The sequence below is a fragment of the Gavialis gangeticus genome, unplaced genomic scaffold, assembly GCF_001723915.1.
Source record: "Gavialis gangeticus isolate Ggan-Ray unplaced genomic scaffold, GavGan_comp1, whole genome shotgun sequence".
NCBI classification, from domain to species: Eukaryota; Metazoa; Chordata; order Crocodylia; family Gavialidae; genus Gavialis; species Gavialis gangeticus.
Window position 1 is genome coordinate 17,855,039 of NW_017729008.1, and position 19,478 is coordinate 17,874,516.

The window sequence follows — 19,478 nt, forward strand, 5'->3', positions numbered from 1 at the left end:
TCTTCTGGATAAGAAACCCTAATAAAATCAAGGAGGAGTTTTGTTTCAGAATGGGAGCCTATTTTTCTCTCTCTCTCTCATTCCAGGCACATTCGCAGTAATCAGTATGATGGTTGGTGCAGTTGCAGTAAGAGAAGTTCCTGATGAAAAATTTGATATTCTGGAGTCTAATTCCACCAACAGCACCGAAACTAGAGATGACATGAGGGTGCAGGTGGCTGTGACTCTTGCCTTGCTTTCAGGGATCATACAGGTAAGGTGTTCTTTGCCAGAGGAGACAAATTTAGAAGAAGCTGCCAGACTTCTAGTTATATAGGGGAGCCAGCATTGCAGCAGGTTTCCCCAGTAATAAAATATTAATGTTTGTACTTTGCTTTGCACAGTGAGAGTTACAAGTTGTTTCTAGTAAACTTCAACCCCTGAATGTTGGGGCAATACCCTGGAAACGGTCATTTCTCCTGGCATCTTGCCTGTGGCTGAGGCACTCTGCTGTTGGCTTGGAAGATAGTTGCCAAGGGATCTTTGAGCTTTGCAAAGAGGAATTGGGTTTAAGGCAGTGCCCAAATTTCCCTGAACTGGTTCTGGTTTGGTCTGTGAGGGATAGGCAGGAATCTCATCTCTTGTGTCCTGCATCATGCCAGCTTTCAAGTTACAATGGAATGAATGCACTGATGAGTCATGTAACCTGATTTTTTTGTTCTTTGCTAGCTGTGTTTAGGCCTCCTTCGGTTTGGATTTGTAGCCATCTACCTAACAGAGCCCTTAGTACGAGGGTTCACAACTGCTGCAGCGGTTCATGTCTTTACCTCCCAGTTAAAGTATCTGCTTGGAGTTAAGACTAAACGATACAGTGGAGCCCTTTCAGTTTTATATGTAAGTAATTCTCTCAAAAACATGTTCTGAGTCTAATCATCAGTCTTTCCCCAGGACGGCCTGTTTTGGTGCTAATCTAAAACCTTAGATTTTAAGCACCAATTGAAGGACATTTTACAGTGGGAAGGTCCTGAAATGAAGGTAAATATGAAATATCTAATGGTGCAGTATCCTGAAACTGTACTTCACCATCCCAAACTGCAGTTGTATCAGCTTCCATAGTCCAGCTGAACCAGTAACTGGAAGGGACACCTGCAGGGAAATCCCAGGATATTGCATGAAGCCTGTTCTATTGGTTTGGTAAATGATTCTCTCTGCCAAGCATCCACTGTCCACAGGTAATTGTGGTTCTAAGGGCCACCATGCCATTGGAGATGCTGTTCTTTGAAATTTAAAACCTAAGGGCATAACAGTAAATACATCACTAGTGATCTCATAGCATACATTATGAACGTAGAGTCTTTGCCCCATACCCCGGCCAGGTCTCAGCTCTGATCATTACATATGAAATTAATTTAAGCAATAAGTAGTTTCCTTTATAGATTGTCATGTTGCTGGATACTGTTAAATACTTACACTCTTTAAATAGTTACACTCTGTTACCACAGAGATAACTGTGTATTTCTGTGATGGAAATTGAAAGTTTTGGGATCATTTGTTAGGTACTATATAAGTGTAAGGTGTTGCTACTTGTTATTAGCATTGATGTTTCGTAACATTAGCTGACTCAATGCTGCATGTACCCTAATTGTCTTCTCCAAGAATCCATATATACTGTATTTTCTCACATACAACACAAACCTTTTCCCCCAAAATGAGACCCCCAAGATTGGGGTGTATGTATTAAGAGAAGAAGCTGTTTTTTGCCCAGGATAGAAGCACCATGCTTTGATTCTGGCTCCACAATGCAGCAGCTGTGGCACTACTATTCAGGCAGCTGAGGGAATCATTTGACTTAATGGCTCATTGTTCGTCACTGCAGAGGTGTTAACAATTGTCTTTCCTTTTTAATGGTCTTGATGTTCCACTAATCAAGTTAACGTTTCTTAGGGCAGTTTTGCTGCTTCTGGTCTCTCTCCTCCTATTTCACAACTCTGGAGACTTTCTAGCTCTTTTCAGAATTATATATCCACCTGTGGAGCCCAGTCTTCATCAGAAGCTAGGGTTTGAGCTTTAGTTAAGCAGGAAAAGGACAGTGAGTCTGTTGAAGGTTAGGTTCTGTCCCTGCTCTATGCAGCCATAACTCTGGAAAAATACTTTTTTTAAAAAACAGGTTGTGTATTATATTCTGGGGCAAAATACCTAAAAAAATATTCTAGGGGTGGGTGGGCAAAATACATCCTGCAGGCCTGATCTCGCTCACCCAGGGATTTTATCCAGCCTGTGGTGAGTCCCTCAGCCCCTCCTGGCCCAGCCACATACAGTCAGTCCTGCTTTCCCTCAGTGCACAGTGGGTCTGGACTTGCTTCCCAGCATCTCCCTCAGTGGTGACTGCTTCCAGGTGCCAGCCTCTTCCACTGCTGCCAGACCCGGCCCTGCTGCCCAAGCACCCCAGCCCATCCATGCTGCAGCCATCACCAGGGGCACTGGATGGAGTGGGTAATTAGGGTCTCCATGAAAAATGGCACAGGACCCACACAAGCATGGCATGGGGCTGGGCAGACAGGATGGGGCTGCAGGGAGGGACATCCAGGAGTGGGATGGGTGGGCAGGCAGGGGGGGCCGGGGCCAGGGCCAGGGCTGGAATCAGGATCACAGGGTGGGACAGCACTGGGGCAGAGCCACGATCTGCTGCCTGCACATCCCTATGACAGGTGCCAGTTCCTTAGGCAGGGGTGTGCAGGGAGCATGTTGAAAGCCAGGTGCCCACAATCAACTGACTGTCAGCTGGGACCAGGGACTGAACCGAGGTCTGAAACCAGCTCTGATGTAATAATGCGTGTCAGTGGCCTAACTTCAAAAAAATGGGAAAAGAAGGAATGCTTTCTTCAAAGCACAGGATCTTTTTTATAATTTAAGGAAGCCTTGGAGGTTGCTTTTTCTTGTAGGCATGTTTTTTATCTAATTTGATTCACATTTCAAGGCAATACTTCCTTTAAAAGTATTTTTAACTTTAAAAAATTAGATTTTTTTTTTTTTGGATAATTCATCAGCAACTTTGCAAGATCTCTTTTACCCAGCCAAAAGGAATCTATTGCTATGGTAACCTTTTTGGTTGTGTCAGCAGCTGTATAAGTTTAACACTGATTATGTAGCTTTAAACTGATATGACTTGCCAGAGAGTGTTAGAGAATATTGAAAGGGGCAAGCTAATTACTGTATTTCATCAGCTGTCAGCATCAAATATATAGGAAAAGTTCAAGGCTATGTTATATGGTTAGTGGGGACTTATTTTATCCATGACTTAATTTTTATCCATGATTAAGTTTTGCTTAATATTATTGTCCATTCTATACAAAGTCTTATATTTCAACTTTTGGTCCTAAAAGGTACATAATAAATATATATGTGTCTCCATATGTGGATTAGTACTGGCTCCATTCTCACACTCCTGTTTGATATTTCTTGCTAAAAGTAAAAATAATCAAAGTGAAGGAAATCCTCTTTATTTCCTTTAAAATGTGAGGATCTTGTTTCATTACTGTGTAGTAATTCAGATAAATCACAGTGCATGTCATGATACCCCAATGACCAATTTCTGAGAAGGGCTATAAAGCAGCTATATGCCAATAATTTATTTTCATTGCATTGTCTTGCAGAGTATATATGCTGTGTTTTCAAACATCACAGACACCAACATTGCAGCCTTAGTCGTTGGATTAACATGCATTGTTTTGCTACTAATTGGCAAGGAAATCAATGTGCGTTTTAAGAACAAGTTACCAGTTCCTATTCCTATGGAGATCATTGTGGTAAGGTGGTTCTGATTAATTTTGTTGGCTCTTCAGAGTGGAGTCTCCATTTTCAGCCCATTTGTATAAATATGTAGGTCTGCATATAAATATTCCATATATCTCCTGATGAGTTTCATGTATGTTGTTTAGGTAATAATTGGTACTGGCGTTTCAGCTGGAATGAATCTTTCTGACACCTATGGAGTGCATATTGTTGGAAATATCCCTAAAGGGTAAGGTCAATGAACTATCCTGAATTATCCTTATTCAAATTATATTTTTTGCAAATTGCAGGTGCATTGTATTACAATAACTTTGTCATTACATCTTCTAGATTACGGGCCCCGGCAATACCTGATATGGGAATCATCCAACAAGTATTTATAGATGCAGTAGCAATAGCAATCGTTGGATTTTCCATGGCTGTATCAATGGCCAAAATCTTTGCACTTAAACATGGTTACACTGTTGATGGAAATCAGGTAACTTTAACACAAAAATATCCATAGATGCACTTTATAAACCAAGAGCTTGGCCTAAAGTCCACTAAGATAATGTGAGTCTCTTAAGCCCTTCATTTATAGCCTGATTGCTCAGAGGACCATGAAAGCAAAAAGGGGCCAGAAAGTCCCAGTCCCCATGCATGAAAACATCCCCTAGGTCTGTGGAAGCCAGGATGTCTGAGGATCCCTCATGAGTTTTGACACTGAGTGCATGACATGGGTTGACCAGGCTGTGCATAAGGTTACACTGGACCCTGCTGGCTCAGGGTAGAATCCAAGCCCTGTTGTGGCAATAGATGGGGGTCACACCACTTCAGAGTTTCTAGGCAAAGCTGAGGCCCCTGACATGATTGTAACTTAAATGGGCCCCAGAGTTGTCTGAGTCACCCTGGAGCTTCTCCAGCTTCAAATAGCCCAGGTTCAGAAGGGCACAAAGATAAATTAAAACCACTTTAGTCTCACTTCCTCCTGGCCTGTAAGCTCTGTGCTGATTCTCTTAATTTGATGATGCCCTCTTCCTTCAGCTGTTTAGGATAAGGGCCGCTCTTGGCGCAGGACTCCTCTCTCTGGAACCTACTGACATTTCCTCAGAATCCTTAGGTTAAACCCCAGGCTCATTGACTTAAAGTAGAACTGTAGCCACAACAGGGCTTGGATTCCACCCTGAGCTAGCAGGCTCCAAACACAGTAGAAGATTTCTGTTTTGCCACACTTTTTATTCCTAGTATCATAGAGCTGAAAGCCAGAATGAACCATTAGTTCATCCAGTCTGATTTGTATGCATCACCAGGCATTGCATTTCACCTGTGTACTCTTATGTTAAATTCAAAAACTTGAATTTGGATAGAGTGCACCTTCCAGAAACCCATTCAGTTTTGTTTTTAAAGATGCTGGGTGGTGGAGAATCTAATGGTTCAGTTGGTAGTTTTGCTCTGGAGACTAATTATTCTTGCTTTTAATAATTTGTTCCTAATTTATATTCCAAATCTGGCTAGTTCCAGCTTCCAAACACTGGCCCTTCTTATGCCTTTCTCTGCTACATTGAAGTGTCCTTTAATAGCCAGTATTTTCCTCCATTGTAAAAGATACTTATTCACAGTCATTTAAGTCACTGCTTTAGCTATCTTTTTGTTATGCTAAATAGATGGGGCTCTTTAGATATTTGTTTCAAGACATTTTCTCCCTCACATGATGCAGTTTATGGCTCTGCACCACTGCCAGTTTTCCAAGGTCCTTTTTCAAAAAGGGGAACCAGAAATGAGCGCAACATTTTAGTTTTGGCTCAGTAGTATGTTATACAGCCAAAATCACTACTCTGCTCCTGATCTATCCCCCTGTTTTTGCTACTAACGATCATATTAGCCCTTTTGGACCTAGAATGTGACTTGTGGACAGACTTGCCCACCATGACCCCTTAATTTTTGCAGCATCATTACATTCTGCAAGATGCAGTATGTCATTCTATATTCCTAGATGTATAACATTGGGTCTCCATACATTTGTCTGTATGCATGAACTGGCCCAAATGCTATGTCCTCTTTATCTCTGACTACTTTCTGTCTTTGTGTCATGTGCACTCTTTATCAGTGTTGATTTTATAGTGACGTCCAGATAATCAACGAAAGCATTAGATAGCATCAAGCCTAGTACCAGTCCCCAGGCAACCCAACTAAAAATGTTCTCATTAATGATGATTCTCCATGGACAACTTATTTAGCTCTGTTAGCATTCTGTGTTCTATTTAGCTTGTGCTTTATTGATACTGTATACTGCTAATTTTTAACAAAATGTCAAGAGGCTTGATGTACTAAGTCAAACATCTTACAAAAATACTAATTATATTAAATCAATACAGATACTTTTATCAACACAACTTGACATCTCATCAGAGAATAAAATCAGGCTTCTGTGACATGTTCTGTTTTCCCTAAAACCATGTTAATTGATGTTAATTATATTCCTAACCTTTAATTATTTATTAGTGAAATTGTTTATCAGCTTTTCCATTACTTTGCCCACAGTTGATATCCTTAATATATTCATCCTTGTCCTGCCAACCATGGATTTTTCCCTGACATGTTTAGCTTCATTAATCAGTGTTCTGTAGTTCATAGCTTCTAATAAACAGTTACAGATATTGTTTTATTCTTTACAAGAGTGTTATAAACTAAAAAGGTTTTCCATATCATCTCCGTGCTAGTCATAAAGTAAACCCAGAGTTAGAGGAATCCTGGAAACAGACAATTATGTAACTGTACATGTTTACCACTTTATAATTCAAGTCATGACTCATCATTGCGCCATGTAAAAAATGAAAAACAACCCTTTACATCTCCAGATATTGTTTAATGGGTGATTCAATGTGAATCAACATGTGTCTTTGTGTGTGATCCATCAGAGCAAGGTTAATAGCCTTAGTTAGGGATGTTATAATCAGCAGATGTTGTTAGAGCAATAGCCAGAAGCAGCCTTCACCATCTTTTGTGGAACTGTTTTATATGGATTTTATTTTTTTGGTTTGCTTTCTCATATGAATAGGAACTCATTGCCTTGGGAATATGTAATTCTGTAGGATCCTTTTTCCAGACCTTCCCAATCACTTGCTCGATGTCTCGGAGCCTTGTTCAAGAAAGCACCGGTGGAAAAACACAAGTGAGTAGATCCAAATGACTAAGCCAAACAAGCCTTGCAATCTCAGGGTCCAGAACTGGAGCCTTTTGCTTTATAAGATTTCCAGGACTTCCTGCTTGGGTTGAGTCGGAGAGAGTGAACAGCATTTCTCCACAGTATTCTGTTTTGGCCAGGGTTGTGGTGGAAGCACAGAGAATATTTGAAAATTAAAAAACTGATGGAGCAGAAAGGAGGGGTAGGAATTCACCTGAATGACCGTTATTTTGAAAAGTCCACTGGGAGGGGGGTGTTAAATCCAGGTGGTGCTTGTGACTGCACCATTTTCAGTCTTCAGAAATGTTATTCTTTCTATCCTTTGTTCAGGTTGCAGGTACGCTGTCCTCCATCATGGTGCTTTTAGTCATTGTGGCTATTGGTTACCTCTTTGAACCACTACCACAGGTATGGGAACTCTTCTTACAGATGTTATGCATTTTGGAGCAGGAATCTGTTAGCCACTGCTTAACCACTGTATAATCTGTATCTGAATGAGTGAACCAGTAGAGGTTTTAGTGTTGCAAGGAGTGAACACCGATTAAGGTCCCTGGGATTTAAGGAGGTGTTCAGCATCTTGCAGCTTTTGGGCCCTCATGTTCCATTTCATTTTATTGATTTAAGTTATGCTGTAATATAAAGCCAGGAGCAAAGGAGCTGGAACACTCATTTTGTTTTCCATGGAAGCCAGTGTAGATGACACATTTTCTCCTGAGAAATGAAAATATTAGCTCACTCAATACTTCTGCTATATATGGGACATCAGAGTTCAGGAATGAGAGTTCAAGGAAGAAACAGGCTGTTGAAATGGATCAAGTGTAGGTGATTATACAACCCACTGATTTATATTTTTTACTTAATAACTAATAGGTATGTTTAAATAGTTGCTCATGGGAATGGACATAAGGTAGTGTGGGATTTCTACAATTTTTTTTGAAGTAATATCTGGGAGTATGCATATTCTGCAGTGACAGAAGTCACTTCCAGGCTACATTATACAAATACCCTCAGAGAATTACCCGAAAAGATGTTTACGAACGGAAACAAGCATTTAACAGGCTTTCAGGGGAATTCCCTTCAACAGTGTGAGTTGTACAAATGCAGGCTTTTAGAATGCCTTAAAGCTGTTTTTCAATGACAGTTTCCAAGGGTAAAATTGAACTGTCACACAATATGTTCCTAGACGGTGCTGGCTGCGATTGTGATGGTGAATCTGAAAGGAATGTTTAAACAGTTTGCCGACATACCACATTTCTGGAGAACCAGTAAGATCGAACTGGTAAGTGAATAATATGTGACAGGGTGCATGTTTTAGTGTTTTCTATTCCTGCTTTTTCCAAAAGCAAGGGTTCACTTCTCCTAGACCAGACAGAAGAGTAGAGACTTTACAAGCAGATGTAGTACAGATGAAGTTACAGCTTCAGGTATATTGGGAAAATGGCCTATTGCTGATCAAACTTGTCAATGGCAGACTGCCTCTCAACAAGCATTGAAAAAGTTCAGCTGTAGGTAGAAACAGGTCTTCACAGTACTACAGAAAACACACTAGAGAGGTAATGTATCCTCCACTGTGCAGGCTTGGAGACCCAAAACTGGGTAGTAGCCATCCTTGGCTGTACATAACAACTGTGGGGCTGAGAATTCTTGGGCGCAAAGCACCTGCGTCAGGTCAGCCAGTGGCGAGCTGTGATGCAAGCCCGTCTGACAGATGCCACATGAATGTGACAAACCATTCAGCACTGACTTTGCTGGCTTAGACTTGCTCCAAGGGAGACCCTGAATATGAGAGAGACACCATATGAAGTCACAGACCTCCCTCCTTTCGTGGTGAACTGTAAGCTTGTCCTCACTTCCTGTTTCCTGTCCCCAGTCCCCTGGCCTTTCCCTGTCACTCAGATGGCATAAGAACATAAGTGCTGTCATGTACTGGGTCAGAACATAGATCGATCTTGCCCAGTGGCAAGTGGCAGAGAATGGATGCTGAAAGGCAGAGTGAACTGAGTATGACCAAGGTTTTTCCACTGTTCCTTTCCCACTTGCAGCCTCCAGCATTTAGGGTCTAGAAAGTTCTGATTCAGAAGCTGTAGCCCCAGCTCCCATGCACAATAGCTAATGATACACCTTTCCTCCAAGAATTTTTTCTAATCCATTTTGAATCTGGCATTATTATTCATCTCCTCTGGGGATGGAGAACAGGAACAGATGACACTGTACTTCAGTCCTTTGTCCATCCTTGCCCTCTGAGTGCATTTGGATGATATTGGACACGTAATCATTATCTGTGTAAACAATGTAAGATCATCCTGAGTACTCAATACAACATTAATATTTGCTGGATCTACATGCAGACCCATCACATCAGTCATTTGTACATGACCAGGTGCATAACAGGGTGAATTTCTGTCCTGTAATGAATGTGTTTTAGAAGAAAATGAGTCAATATTTTTATTGACAAGTCACTTTCCAAATTATGATACAAACATGCACAGCAAAGCGTGTGCCCCTTTCAGGGGATAGGGTAGTATTCAGTCAGCAGAAAGGTTAAAATATGACTTTTATCTTGAACTGTAGTATCCTACATAGGAACATGAGTCATGTTAACAAAGCACTTAATATATTTTAATACAAGCCTTTTGTTTGCCATTTAGGCCATCTGGGTTATAGCTTTTCTGGCCTCTGTTTTCCTGGGACTAGATTACGGCTTGCTTACCGCTGTGGCATTTGCAATGATAACCATTATCTACCGAACACAAAGGTCAGACTAATTCTCTCTCTCTCAAAATTACTGCTTGGACTCTTTGTTTCTGTTTTTTAAATGGGTAGAAATAACCAGAACTTGTTCCAGGCTCATCAGCATGGTAGACTCTTGATGGGGTCATACAGGGAGTCCTTTGGTTCTGATCAAGGGACCAATTCTGTTTTTTCAAGAACAGAATTTCCATGGAAGACCCCAGATAGTGTCAAATCAGTGGTGAAATTAAATCCCAAAACTAAAGAGCAGATTTTGTATTTAAGGTATTTTAATCATCTCTACATCTGTTTTTGATGATTTCTATATTAAAGCCATCGAGCTCAGCATTTCAATCCTGTTTAATGCTTAGCTTAACTGGCATTGGTCAGGTGCATTCCCCTAAAATGGGCTGTACGCAAATACTGTCCTGATTAAGCAGAAGTTATGTCATGTGCTGCCACTGGCTGAGTGTTTGATGGAAGTTGAGCTGGTGGGAATTTATGTCAAAAATTGCTGATTCATCAAGATGGAGATTGTTTATAGGCATGTATCAGTCTCAGCAAAGCTTTGGTTAGGAAGGCTTTTCATTAAAAGATACAGAGGAGAGAAAGAGATGCTACAGCAGTAGCTGAATGTTTAAGGCTGTCACTTGGATCAAGATCTAAAGGTCTCAGTTTAATTCCAGTTTGGAATGAAACCATACTTTGAAACCTCAGACTGTTTTGTGAAATGGAAACATCATTGTTTTCTGGCTAATTGTGACCAGGGATGCCCTGACAGACCGTGATTCAAGCTACAAGAATGAATGGATAGATACACTGGTTCTTCTAGTTACAGTAAGAGATATTGCAGGTGCCTGGCTGGTGGGTCTTCCTCACATGCTTAGTGTTAAACTGATCATTAGATTCAGGATCAAGAAGTAATTTTCCCCCAGGTCAGATTGGTAGTGATCATTGTGGGCTTTGCCCTTCTGATTGTAGCCTAGGGCATGGTCCACTTCCTAGGATTCTCTGAGCATAATTTACCTAACAACTGTCCTGCCATTATAGGGACCAAAACACTGGTGGCACATTGATCTCCTGCTCTATTACATGGTTGCCTCTTACTGCATAGAACTGGACTCAGTGACTAAGGTGGTCCCTTCTAGACACCTGTTCCGATGTTGCCTGATAAAGGACTGTAAGGTCATTACTGGCAAAGAATGAGTGTGATCAATTCCTTGGGGTCTGTGAGTGTTCCTCTTCCAGCCCTTCCAGTTGAGAGTCAGATGGTCCTCTGCAACTGGCCCACTTTCTCTGCTGGTGTGACCTAACATAACTCCATGGCAGTCAGTGATGCTGCACCAATTTAAACCAGAAGAGAACTTACCTCTGTAACTTGTTGAAAGAAACTTGTGCTGGTGAATTGCACCATTTAGCCTGCTCATTTCAGCTAGAGATTGTCTGATAGTGTTACTGCTTCACAGTGACCTTCTTATTCAAACAGACTGTTTTAGTAATTGTTTAGTCACCAGGTGAACTCTCTACTATATTCTTACTGTATACTGCACCAAAATCTCAGAACACGTTTCTCTGGTGCCTGTGTACAGTAACCACATTTGGTACAGATCAAAACCTGTTTTTTAATGCTTGCTTTTCTGTTCCGTTCTGTGATTGTAAGATGTGACCTTTTGCTTCCATTTCCCTCCAGTCCACAATACAGAATCCTTGGTCAGATTCCCAACACAGACATTTACTGTGACGTCGACACATATGAAGAGGTAGGAATGTGTTTTCCTGCATTAAGGGATTATAATAAATTATTGTGTTGGAGTAGTCAGGTCACTGGATGTTTTTCACTTTATAATGTTGTGTTCTTTCTTGCATTCTTCTAGGTAAGTTTACACTGGCAGGGGGGAAAACACACTTAGCTTTAATAATAGAAACTATTTTGTTTTTTTCGTAATACCTGTGCATGTGACCGTGTGAGTGATGTGGTATGTAATGGAGAGTACTTCATGAAAAGCTCACTGACTTAGAGGTAGATGTCTTCATAGAGTATGTCCTCATACTTCATTCATGTTAATAGAATTTATATACAAACTGTTACTAATACCACAACAAAGTAAGAACTTATGCAAAACCAGCTCCATGATCTCTTTTTAGCTGTGTTAATGAAAATCTACAGACCTAAGAATGTAAGTGGAACACACTGGTTAAAGCAGCCTATCTGTTCTATGAACTTTGCCTCTTTTTCTGTTTATGAATTATCTATGACTAGATTTATTTTTAATAATCTGTTTATTATTTGATCAAAGGCCCCTATCCCCCACATCACACAGTAACCATCTCCTACAAACCATCATAAAAAAAGAATAATGCTGGAACCTAAAAATTATGGACGTACCACCAAGATTTAAGTTTTGAATGTGCTGGCAAAGTAAAAGATTTACATAGACATGTTCATATCTACACAGAGATGTGTTCAGCATTCCCTTCCACCAAATATTAAACATGTGTATGGGCTTCTTATGATATGGCAGACCTGGGCTGTGGGCCAGGGCATTTCATTTTAAAGTATCAGAGTCTAGATGCCTGTTGACACACTTGTGACTCTTTATAGAGAGGGCTGTTAAGAAAACCAAAGCAGTATCAAACATCTGTGCAGATGTATAGAAACAAAGGTACTTAAAATATTACAAATCTGAGTTCATTGAGGTTTTCCATTGGGGTAGCTGAGGGCATCCCAAAGCCGGTCCAGAAATTAATGAAAACCTAAAGAGTTAATAAAATCAGTAGTAAGGTGAGGAAGAGAACACTTCTAGAGCCATGAGATTTCTAATATAGGGTGCTCAAACAACCTTCAAGTACTCTACAAATACTTACTTCAGTTTTATTATAGCACCTTTCATTGTTATTAATAAAAGTGCAAATGTTACTGATCTCGTGCAATATTTTAATCATCACTGTGAGCAGGTGGAATTTCTGGTTACTCACATTTCCTTTGCTGACGCAAGCGGTGACAGGGCTGTTTCTCTTCATATGCAACATGCTTACCTCCATTTGCTCTATTTGTGGGGTTCTCTCCATTAGCTGTTAGTGGCACCGCTGTTCCTTTGGTCTCTGTGATGATTATTGACATCTGCAGTATGAAATACTCATACTTTGTGGTTTGAGGCATAGCCTGCAGTTTGGGCAGCAGAGCAATGATTGTTCTTGGGACCATGTAGGTGACAAATATAAATTAATTTAATTTTACATATGGTAATCTTTCCTTCCTTAGGTGAAAGAATGTCCAGGAATAAAAATATTCCAGGCCAATGCCTCACTCTACTTTGCCAATAGTGAATTATATCTCAATGCACTGAAGAAAAAGGTGAGCACAACAATCCCTTAAGATCCTTTGAAAATTGGAACTTGTCTCTGACATACTTTAAGGTTAAGCTTTCTGCACACCACGTTTCAGCCCCATTTACAGAACTTCATCCCTTCCAGCAGGAGCTGCCATTTCCCTGGGGAGGTGGGAATTCTTCCAAAATGTGAAAGATGCTGAAGTGTATGCAGTGCCCTTCACAAGCATCCCTGCTGTTCTGTAGCAACAAACTACCTACATAGAAAGGTTTATGTCACCCACTAAGAGAATTCAGCCATGTTTGGGGTGTGGAGGGAATAGCATCAGGCCCATAACTATATGAAGGGCAAATAATAAACTCTTCCGCATTGTTCTGTAGCTTCCATGTTGAGGTGAGTGGTGTTTATTTTCGCAAAAGCAAGTGGCATTGTCAAATATGTCCAAAAGCACTGCTCTCCCTCCCAGCCCCACCACAAATCCTTGCACTCAGTGTCCTGTTGAAACATGGCATGGCACCGCCTAATTTAGAGAGAGAAATGTAGCCTATCTCCTCCTCCTGTTGTCATGAAACTTCTAAAGGTTTTTGCTGCTTACTTTTCTCCTTTGAGAAAAGCTTAACCTGCAAAATGAACATTTATGCTGCTGTTTGATAAAGTGATGGATTTAATACTCTAGTAATACAGTACCATCCTGACAGCTGGAACTCCATTTGATTATGCTTTTCCTTTATGTGGTAGACTGGAGTTGACCCTTGTGCCATACTGGCTGCAAAGAAGAAAGCCCAGAAAAGGCATGCCAGGGAAATGAAACAGGCAGATGAATGCAAGAAGAAAGCCATCCTGAAGCTTGTGAGTACTTCAGTAAATGTTATAATACCTAACCGTGTTAGCATCTTTGGCATCATTTATTCAAGGTTATTGTTACAGCTGGAAGGCTTAGACATATGTGTTGCGCAGCACAGACTAACTGTTCACAAAATACACTGGCGCAATGGAGGATCACTTAGAACACTACTAGGTAATTTTCCTCTGGGGTTTGATGAGATCTAGAAAAGAGCTATTGCCATGCAGGAGCAAGTCTGTGCCCTTCTAACCTAGTTCCCTGTCTCCAGAGGCAAGTGGAGAAACCCATGGAAGTCCCATCTGGAGTAATTTGAGCAGATGGGGGATTAAGAGAGGAACATAGGATTGGGAGTGACCTCTTTGGCTATCAGGTCCAGTCGCTTGTATTCAGTGGCGACCATTTATCCGAGGGGTCCATTAGCACATCCATTCTGGCTCCTCTCACAACAGACACAAAGCACAGGATTAAAAAAAGGCACACTATACCACAGATTTTAGAAAGGGAGGTGAGGGAGGAGCCACAGGTGCTTCACTTCCAGCCTTCCATGCCACATTGGAGGAACATTGCAGGAACAACATCCAGGGCCTTTTTTAAGTCTCCAAATCGGGTGTGAACTGTTAGCTCTTGGCTCCCTTTCCCTTCCTCTCTATGCTCAGTGGCACTTGCACTGCCTTCCTCCCTCACCCTCTCTACTTGGGCTTCTGGGCTTAGGAAGAGGAGACCTGTCCACTGCTGCTGCTGTCTTGGAGCTCCTGCCCAGCTGCAGCTGGAAGTGGCCATGAAGAGAACTGGGCTTAGCCAGGGACAGTGGCAGTGGCAAGACAATTCCCCTGCCCTGTGCCTGCTTCCAGGCTGATGGGGAACACGTAGGTGGACTGTGTAGGGAGGGGAAACTTTCCTGTCTGCAGCTTAACCCAGCTTCCCACACAGTCTGGAGTGAGGCAGGAACAGCTCTGGAGTTCTCCATGGCCCTGGGTCAGCTGGGGGAAACAGCAGCAGCAGGTAGGGAAGGGGGCATTTGGAGGAGAGGGGAGGTGCCGCTGAGCATGGAGGAGAAGAGAGGGGTTGCTAAGGATGGGAGCCCATTCTTACCTGCTTCAGGGACTTTAAAAAAAAAAAAGGTCCCTGGCTGCTGTTCCCACAGCGTGGTCTGGGAAGAGGGTGCAACTATGCCACTGCACCCTGGCTGCATCTGCCCCTGACCTCAGGAAGAGAGCAGGACAGGTAAGGGTGTCACCAATGCCTAGATCAGTTAGATGACTACCCTCCCCACACCACCCAGTGGTCTGACCTGGATCAAAATGCCTTCCTGACCCCAACTCTGGTGATCAGTTTGACCCTGAGCACAAGCAGGACCCACCAGCCAGGGCCCTGAGAGAGTCTTGGTACTGATTAGGAGCACAAGCCTACCTACAGCAGTCTAATAAAAAATATACTCATAATAGAAACCCATGAAATATCTGGTCCCAGCTTGGTTAAGGGAAGAGGCAGTTTGTGCAGGCAGTGTTAACAAGTACTGTCTGATAAACCTGCAGTCTGGTTACATTCACATTCTTGTCCTCAGTGGCAGTTGTTGGATTCTGCAAGTGCCTGATGTTGGGTTTGGGAGCCCTGTTTTAGGCTCTTATTTTAGAAGATTTTGACCCCAAAGATTTTTATTACTAAACATGGCGGCAGCAGCAGCAGGGTGGCCTGTGAAGCTGTCAGATAAATGGAGCTACTTAGTTTACCAAAGCTGCAGAGGTGGAAAATATTTAGATAAACGAATGTTAGCATTTGAGGAAAACTGTCATTCACCTTGAGGTTATAGGTCGACTTGGTTCATTTGCACTTACTGCATACAGTTAGCATCTACAGAAAATGGGTCAGCTCTTATTCCAGCTACTAGGTGCTTAAATGCAATCCCATTCCACCCTGTGCAAGTCTCAGAAAACCTATTAAGATGTCTATTTGTGTAAAGCATGAGAATCATGGCTCTAAGGCAAAGCTGCAAGAAAGGAGCAGGGAGGAAGAAGACAACAACCCAACCACTTTTTGTATTAATAGTTTTTTAGGTAGTGAGGAATAGGGTTTAAATGGCTTAAATGGCCAATAGATTAAACAAAGTTTAGCCCAGTGGGTTTGGAAACTAAATTGTGTAGTGAACATGAAAGCGTGCATGCATGTGTTTATCAAGCCAGTTTTATATTGTGGTTTGAAGCTATACAGCATATGAGTAGCTGAAGGAAATTATGGGTAAGTAATCAATATTGCAAATGCATCTATTTGTCATTAAGCACCAGAGATTTTGTCTTCTCTTACAGACCAGTGATGTGGAAACAAGTGTAAAGCATGAAATAGCAAATGATGAGCTTCCCCTAAATGGAAAGTTTGCATCTGCTGATGCTAATGCCCAAGACACGTCTCCTAATGAACTGGAGCGCTTTATGGAGCCAATGGGAAAAGTTCACTCTCTAATTCTGGACTTTACACCAGTGAACTTTGTGGATTCAGTTGGAGCAAAAACATTAAAATCGGTACAAAGCATCTTTTATGTTCCCTTTCCTCCAAAGTACATTTAATGTTTATGTAGGACAGTAAGAAGGCAGGTAGTGTAGGAGGTAGGTGCATAGGAGGTAGATGCTAATTCAGATTCAAATGGAAACAATCTCATGTCCAACCTGAAATGTTACTAACGTTAATGTGCACTTTCGATAACTGCTTGCAGCTACTGGGTAACTTGTCACATTCAACTCTCAAATTAATGAAGTAAAAACTGGGGCAATGGAGGCATTATGTAAGAGCCATTGTTAAAGGGAAAAGACTGAAGTAATTGAATGCTTCCTTAAAACATTTTGTAGTTTTCTTTAGGTCAACGTGATTGTGACATCTTCTGAGATGCTACTACAAACTAAACCTGGATTTTATACTGTTGCAGGTTATAAAAGAATACGAAGAAATTGGGGTTGGTGTGTACATATCTGGCTGCAGTGGTAAGTTGTGGAGTTTTGTGAGGATTCATCTGCAGCCTTTATCTATGCATCTATGGGATTTGTACTGTCACCTGTCACAGCAGTCTCTGAGCACTTTCAACATAAAATACTGTGTGAGAAGAATTGATTCCTAGTCTGTGAGAGACTTCCCTGTTACTAGACCAGTGCCAAGCCCAAGTTCTCCTAGGTTTTGACCCTCCTGCTGTTGACATGAATTTTGCAGAGTCAAGCCCTGAGTAGTCTGATCTGAAATCAGTGGTACGTACAGCTCTTGGGTTTCAAGTTAGGGTCCCTTTCCCTTTGTAGTCATCCCACAAAGTTCACCTGGCCTAAGTGAGAGGAGGATGAGGCTTAAAATTTCTAATTTCTGACGTTTGGGAAGCTTAACATTTTTCCACTGAGAATTGTTGTAAGTGTTGTATGGTAGGTTGAGGATTTTAAACTACACAAATGCATCTTCATAACTGTTCAACTGCGTATTTTAGATCTTAGCTTTGTTGGTACTTAGCTTGCACCTTTTGGCTTAAATGCTTTCTGCACAGAATTTGAAGCTGGGAAGTCTACAAGCTTCCTCCTGCTTAATCAACCTCAACAAAAACTATAGAAGATGAGATACACGTATGTTGATTTCAGTGTCCTTGTTTTGCAGGGCCTGTTGTTGATGAACTGACAAGACTTAAGTTCTTTGACAAATCCATCACCAGAGACTTGTTGTTTCACAGTGTCCATGATGCTGTTCTCACATGCCAACTGAAAGCTGTATCTGTTTCGCAGGCTGCCTTAAACCACTGAGTTACACCCAGATAACTGTGTTCTCAGAATTGTGCAGACAGAGACTCTCTTCCAACATTTCATTTGCACATTTTAAACAGACCCTGAGGCTTTTTACATCTACTGGTATATTCTGTGGGAGGGAGTGGGAATTGTTTGTGCAGGAATAACGAATGAGGACTTGGAAACCTTCAAACTTTTCAACTGTACTCTTTCCAGGTAGGACCTGAACCAACAGGGAAACATTTAATTACACAAGGCTGAAAACTGGTGTGTTTTTCTGTGGTCAGTGTTAGAGAATCAGTGTAGGGGAGTGCAGTTTAACACTTAGAAATATGGCAAGCACTATTGCGCCTAGTTAGGTGTGGACAAAACCAGAAGATGTGTGGAGTGCAGCGTGAACAAGTTGACATTCCAACGGCCTCATGATGAAATATGCACTTTAATTCACTGCTTCTAGTTAAGTGAGATCTTGCAGAAAACAAATGTTCTGCATTGCCAAAGTAATACACTGTACCAGTGTCTTCAAAGGATGTTCTTAACTCACTGTAAAACACTGATGCCAATATCTATGTCTAGCAGGTGCTTATGTAAAGTGAAGCCAGTTTGCTGACTGCATTAGTGACTTTTCATGCTAGTGGCATAGCTGCTCCTTTTTTTAACCTGGATGGTACAAACAGTGGTCCTGTTTTTATATCTGAATTGTCTCAAAATGCCCAACCTCCTCAGTCTCTCTTGCCCTATTTTCAGTTGCATTTCAAATCAAAATCCCGTTGTTTAAGTGGAATGGACTACATTTTCATAGTCAGGATAGCATGGCTACTACTAGCCAATACATTCAAGTCACACGTACACTGTGAAACTCAGGGGGGTGATGATTCTAACCCCCTAGAGCAGGGGTGGGTAAAATGCATCCTGCGGGCCAGATGCAGCCCACCAGGCCATTTTATCCGTCCCATGAGGCCCCTAAAAAATTTAGGAAATTAATATTTATCTGCTCCTGGCTGCCTCTCATGTGGCCCTCGATGGCTTGCCAAAATTCATTAAGCGGCCCATCACCCAAAATAATTGCCTGCCCCTGCCCTAGAAGCTGGCAACCTATGATCCCCCAGAGCTATTGGGTCCATCCTGTGGATATGGGGATGGCTGTGGGCACTCTCCTTATCACAGCAGGAAGATGCACCATCTGGAGGCAGGTCCTAGTACCCACTTTTCTTTGACCTGAGGTGAGCCATTCTGGGCCAGAGCCAGAAAAGGTTGCCAGCCCCACTGCCCTATAGCAAAGATTTGAGGTTTAATGGGCTATGACCAGGCTTGTTTAAAAACATCTTAAATGGGAACACATGGACCCTGTCCAAGCCGTTTAAAGCAGGGGTGTCAAACATGGATCCTGCAGACTGGATCCAGCCTGTGGGTCTTAGACTGACCCTGTACACTGCATGAGGCACAGGGAGTCACCTATGCTGGACCAGCTCTGTGCACTGGCTCTGAAGCCAGTCCATATAAGGCCAGCCTGGCAGTTCATCACAGGCAGTGCAGGCTCCATGCTGGTCCCCCGTGCCACTTGCAGCGCACACAGCAAGCCTAGTTCCCCACACCACATGCAGCATGCACCCACCCCAGGGCTTGTTGTGCACATGGGGCCAGCATAGGGTGCAAGCTGCATGCAATGTGTGGGCTGGGGCCAGCACTGCAGTTGACATCGGGTCTGGGACATGGGCTACATGTGGCCTTCGCACCAGACCAGCCCTCTGTGCTGGCTCCAGTGCTCGTGGACAGTCTGGGGCCTGGTCAGGGTGGGTCTGGTGGGGACCCTGCCTGCCGAACACACATCAAACCAACTCCCTGCACTACTCACAGCACCAGGTCCAGCCCATGCACTGCATACAGTACATGC

At 42.2% G+C, this 19,478-nt stretch overlaps 1 protein-coding gene across 2 annotated transcripts in view; it reads left to right on the plus strand.

The window, feature by feature from the left end:
• SLC26A5 (solute carrier family 26 member 5) overlaps window positions 1–18,211 on the plus strand; it is a 40,002-nt gene extending 21,791 nt beyond the window's left edge. For both annotated transcript variants that reach the window (XM_019509453.1, XM_019509454.1), the window contains exons 5-19: window positions 87–253; window positions 709–873; window positions 3,633–3,785; window positions 3,918–4,000; window positions 4,102–4,249; window positions 6,809–6,922; window positions 7,265–7,342; window positions 8,118–8,213; window positions 9,583–9,689; window positions 11,355–11,424; window positions 12,927–13,019; window positions 13,733–13,843; window positions 16,142–16,354; window positions 16,756–16,810; window positions 17,460–18,211. In XM_019509453.1, the coding sequence (XP_019364998.1) occupies window positions 87–253; window positions 709–873; window positions 3,633–3,785; window positions 3,918–4,000; window positions 4,102–4,249; window positions 6,809–6,922; window positions 7,265–7,342; window positions 8,118–8,213; window positions 9,583–9,689; window positions 11,355–11,424; window positions 12,927–13,019; window positions 13,733–13,843; window positions 16,142–16,354; window positions 16,756–16,810; window positions 17,460–17,602 (1,796 nt within the window). In that variant the 3' untranslated portion in view covers window positions 17,603–18,211. The remainder of the gene's footprint in view (window positions 1–86; window positions 254–708; window positions 874–3,632; window positions 3,786–3,917; window positions 4,001–4,101; window positions 4,250–6,808; window positions 6,923–7,264; window positions 7,343–8,117; window positions 8,214–9,582; window positions 9,690–11,354; window positions 11,425–12,926; window positions 13,020–13,732; window positions 13,844–16,141; window positions 16,355–16,755; window positions 16,811–17,459) is intronic.
• Window positions 18,212–19,478: the final 1,267 nt, after the last annotated feature.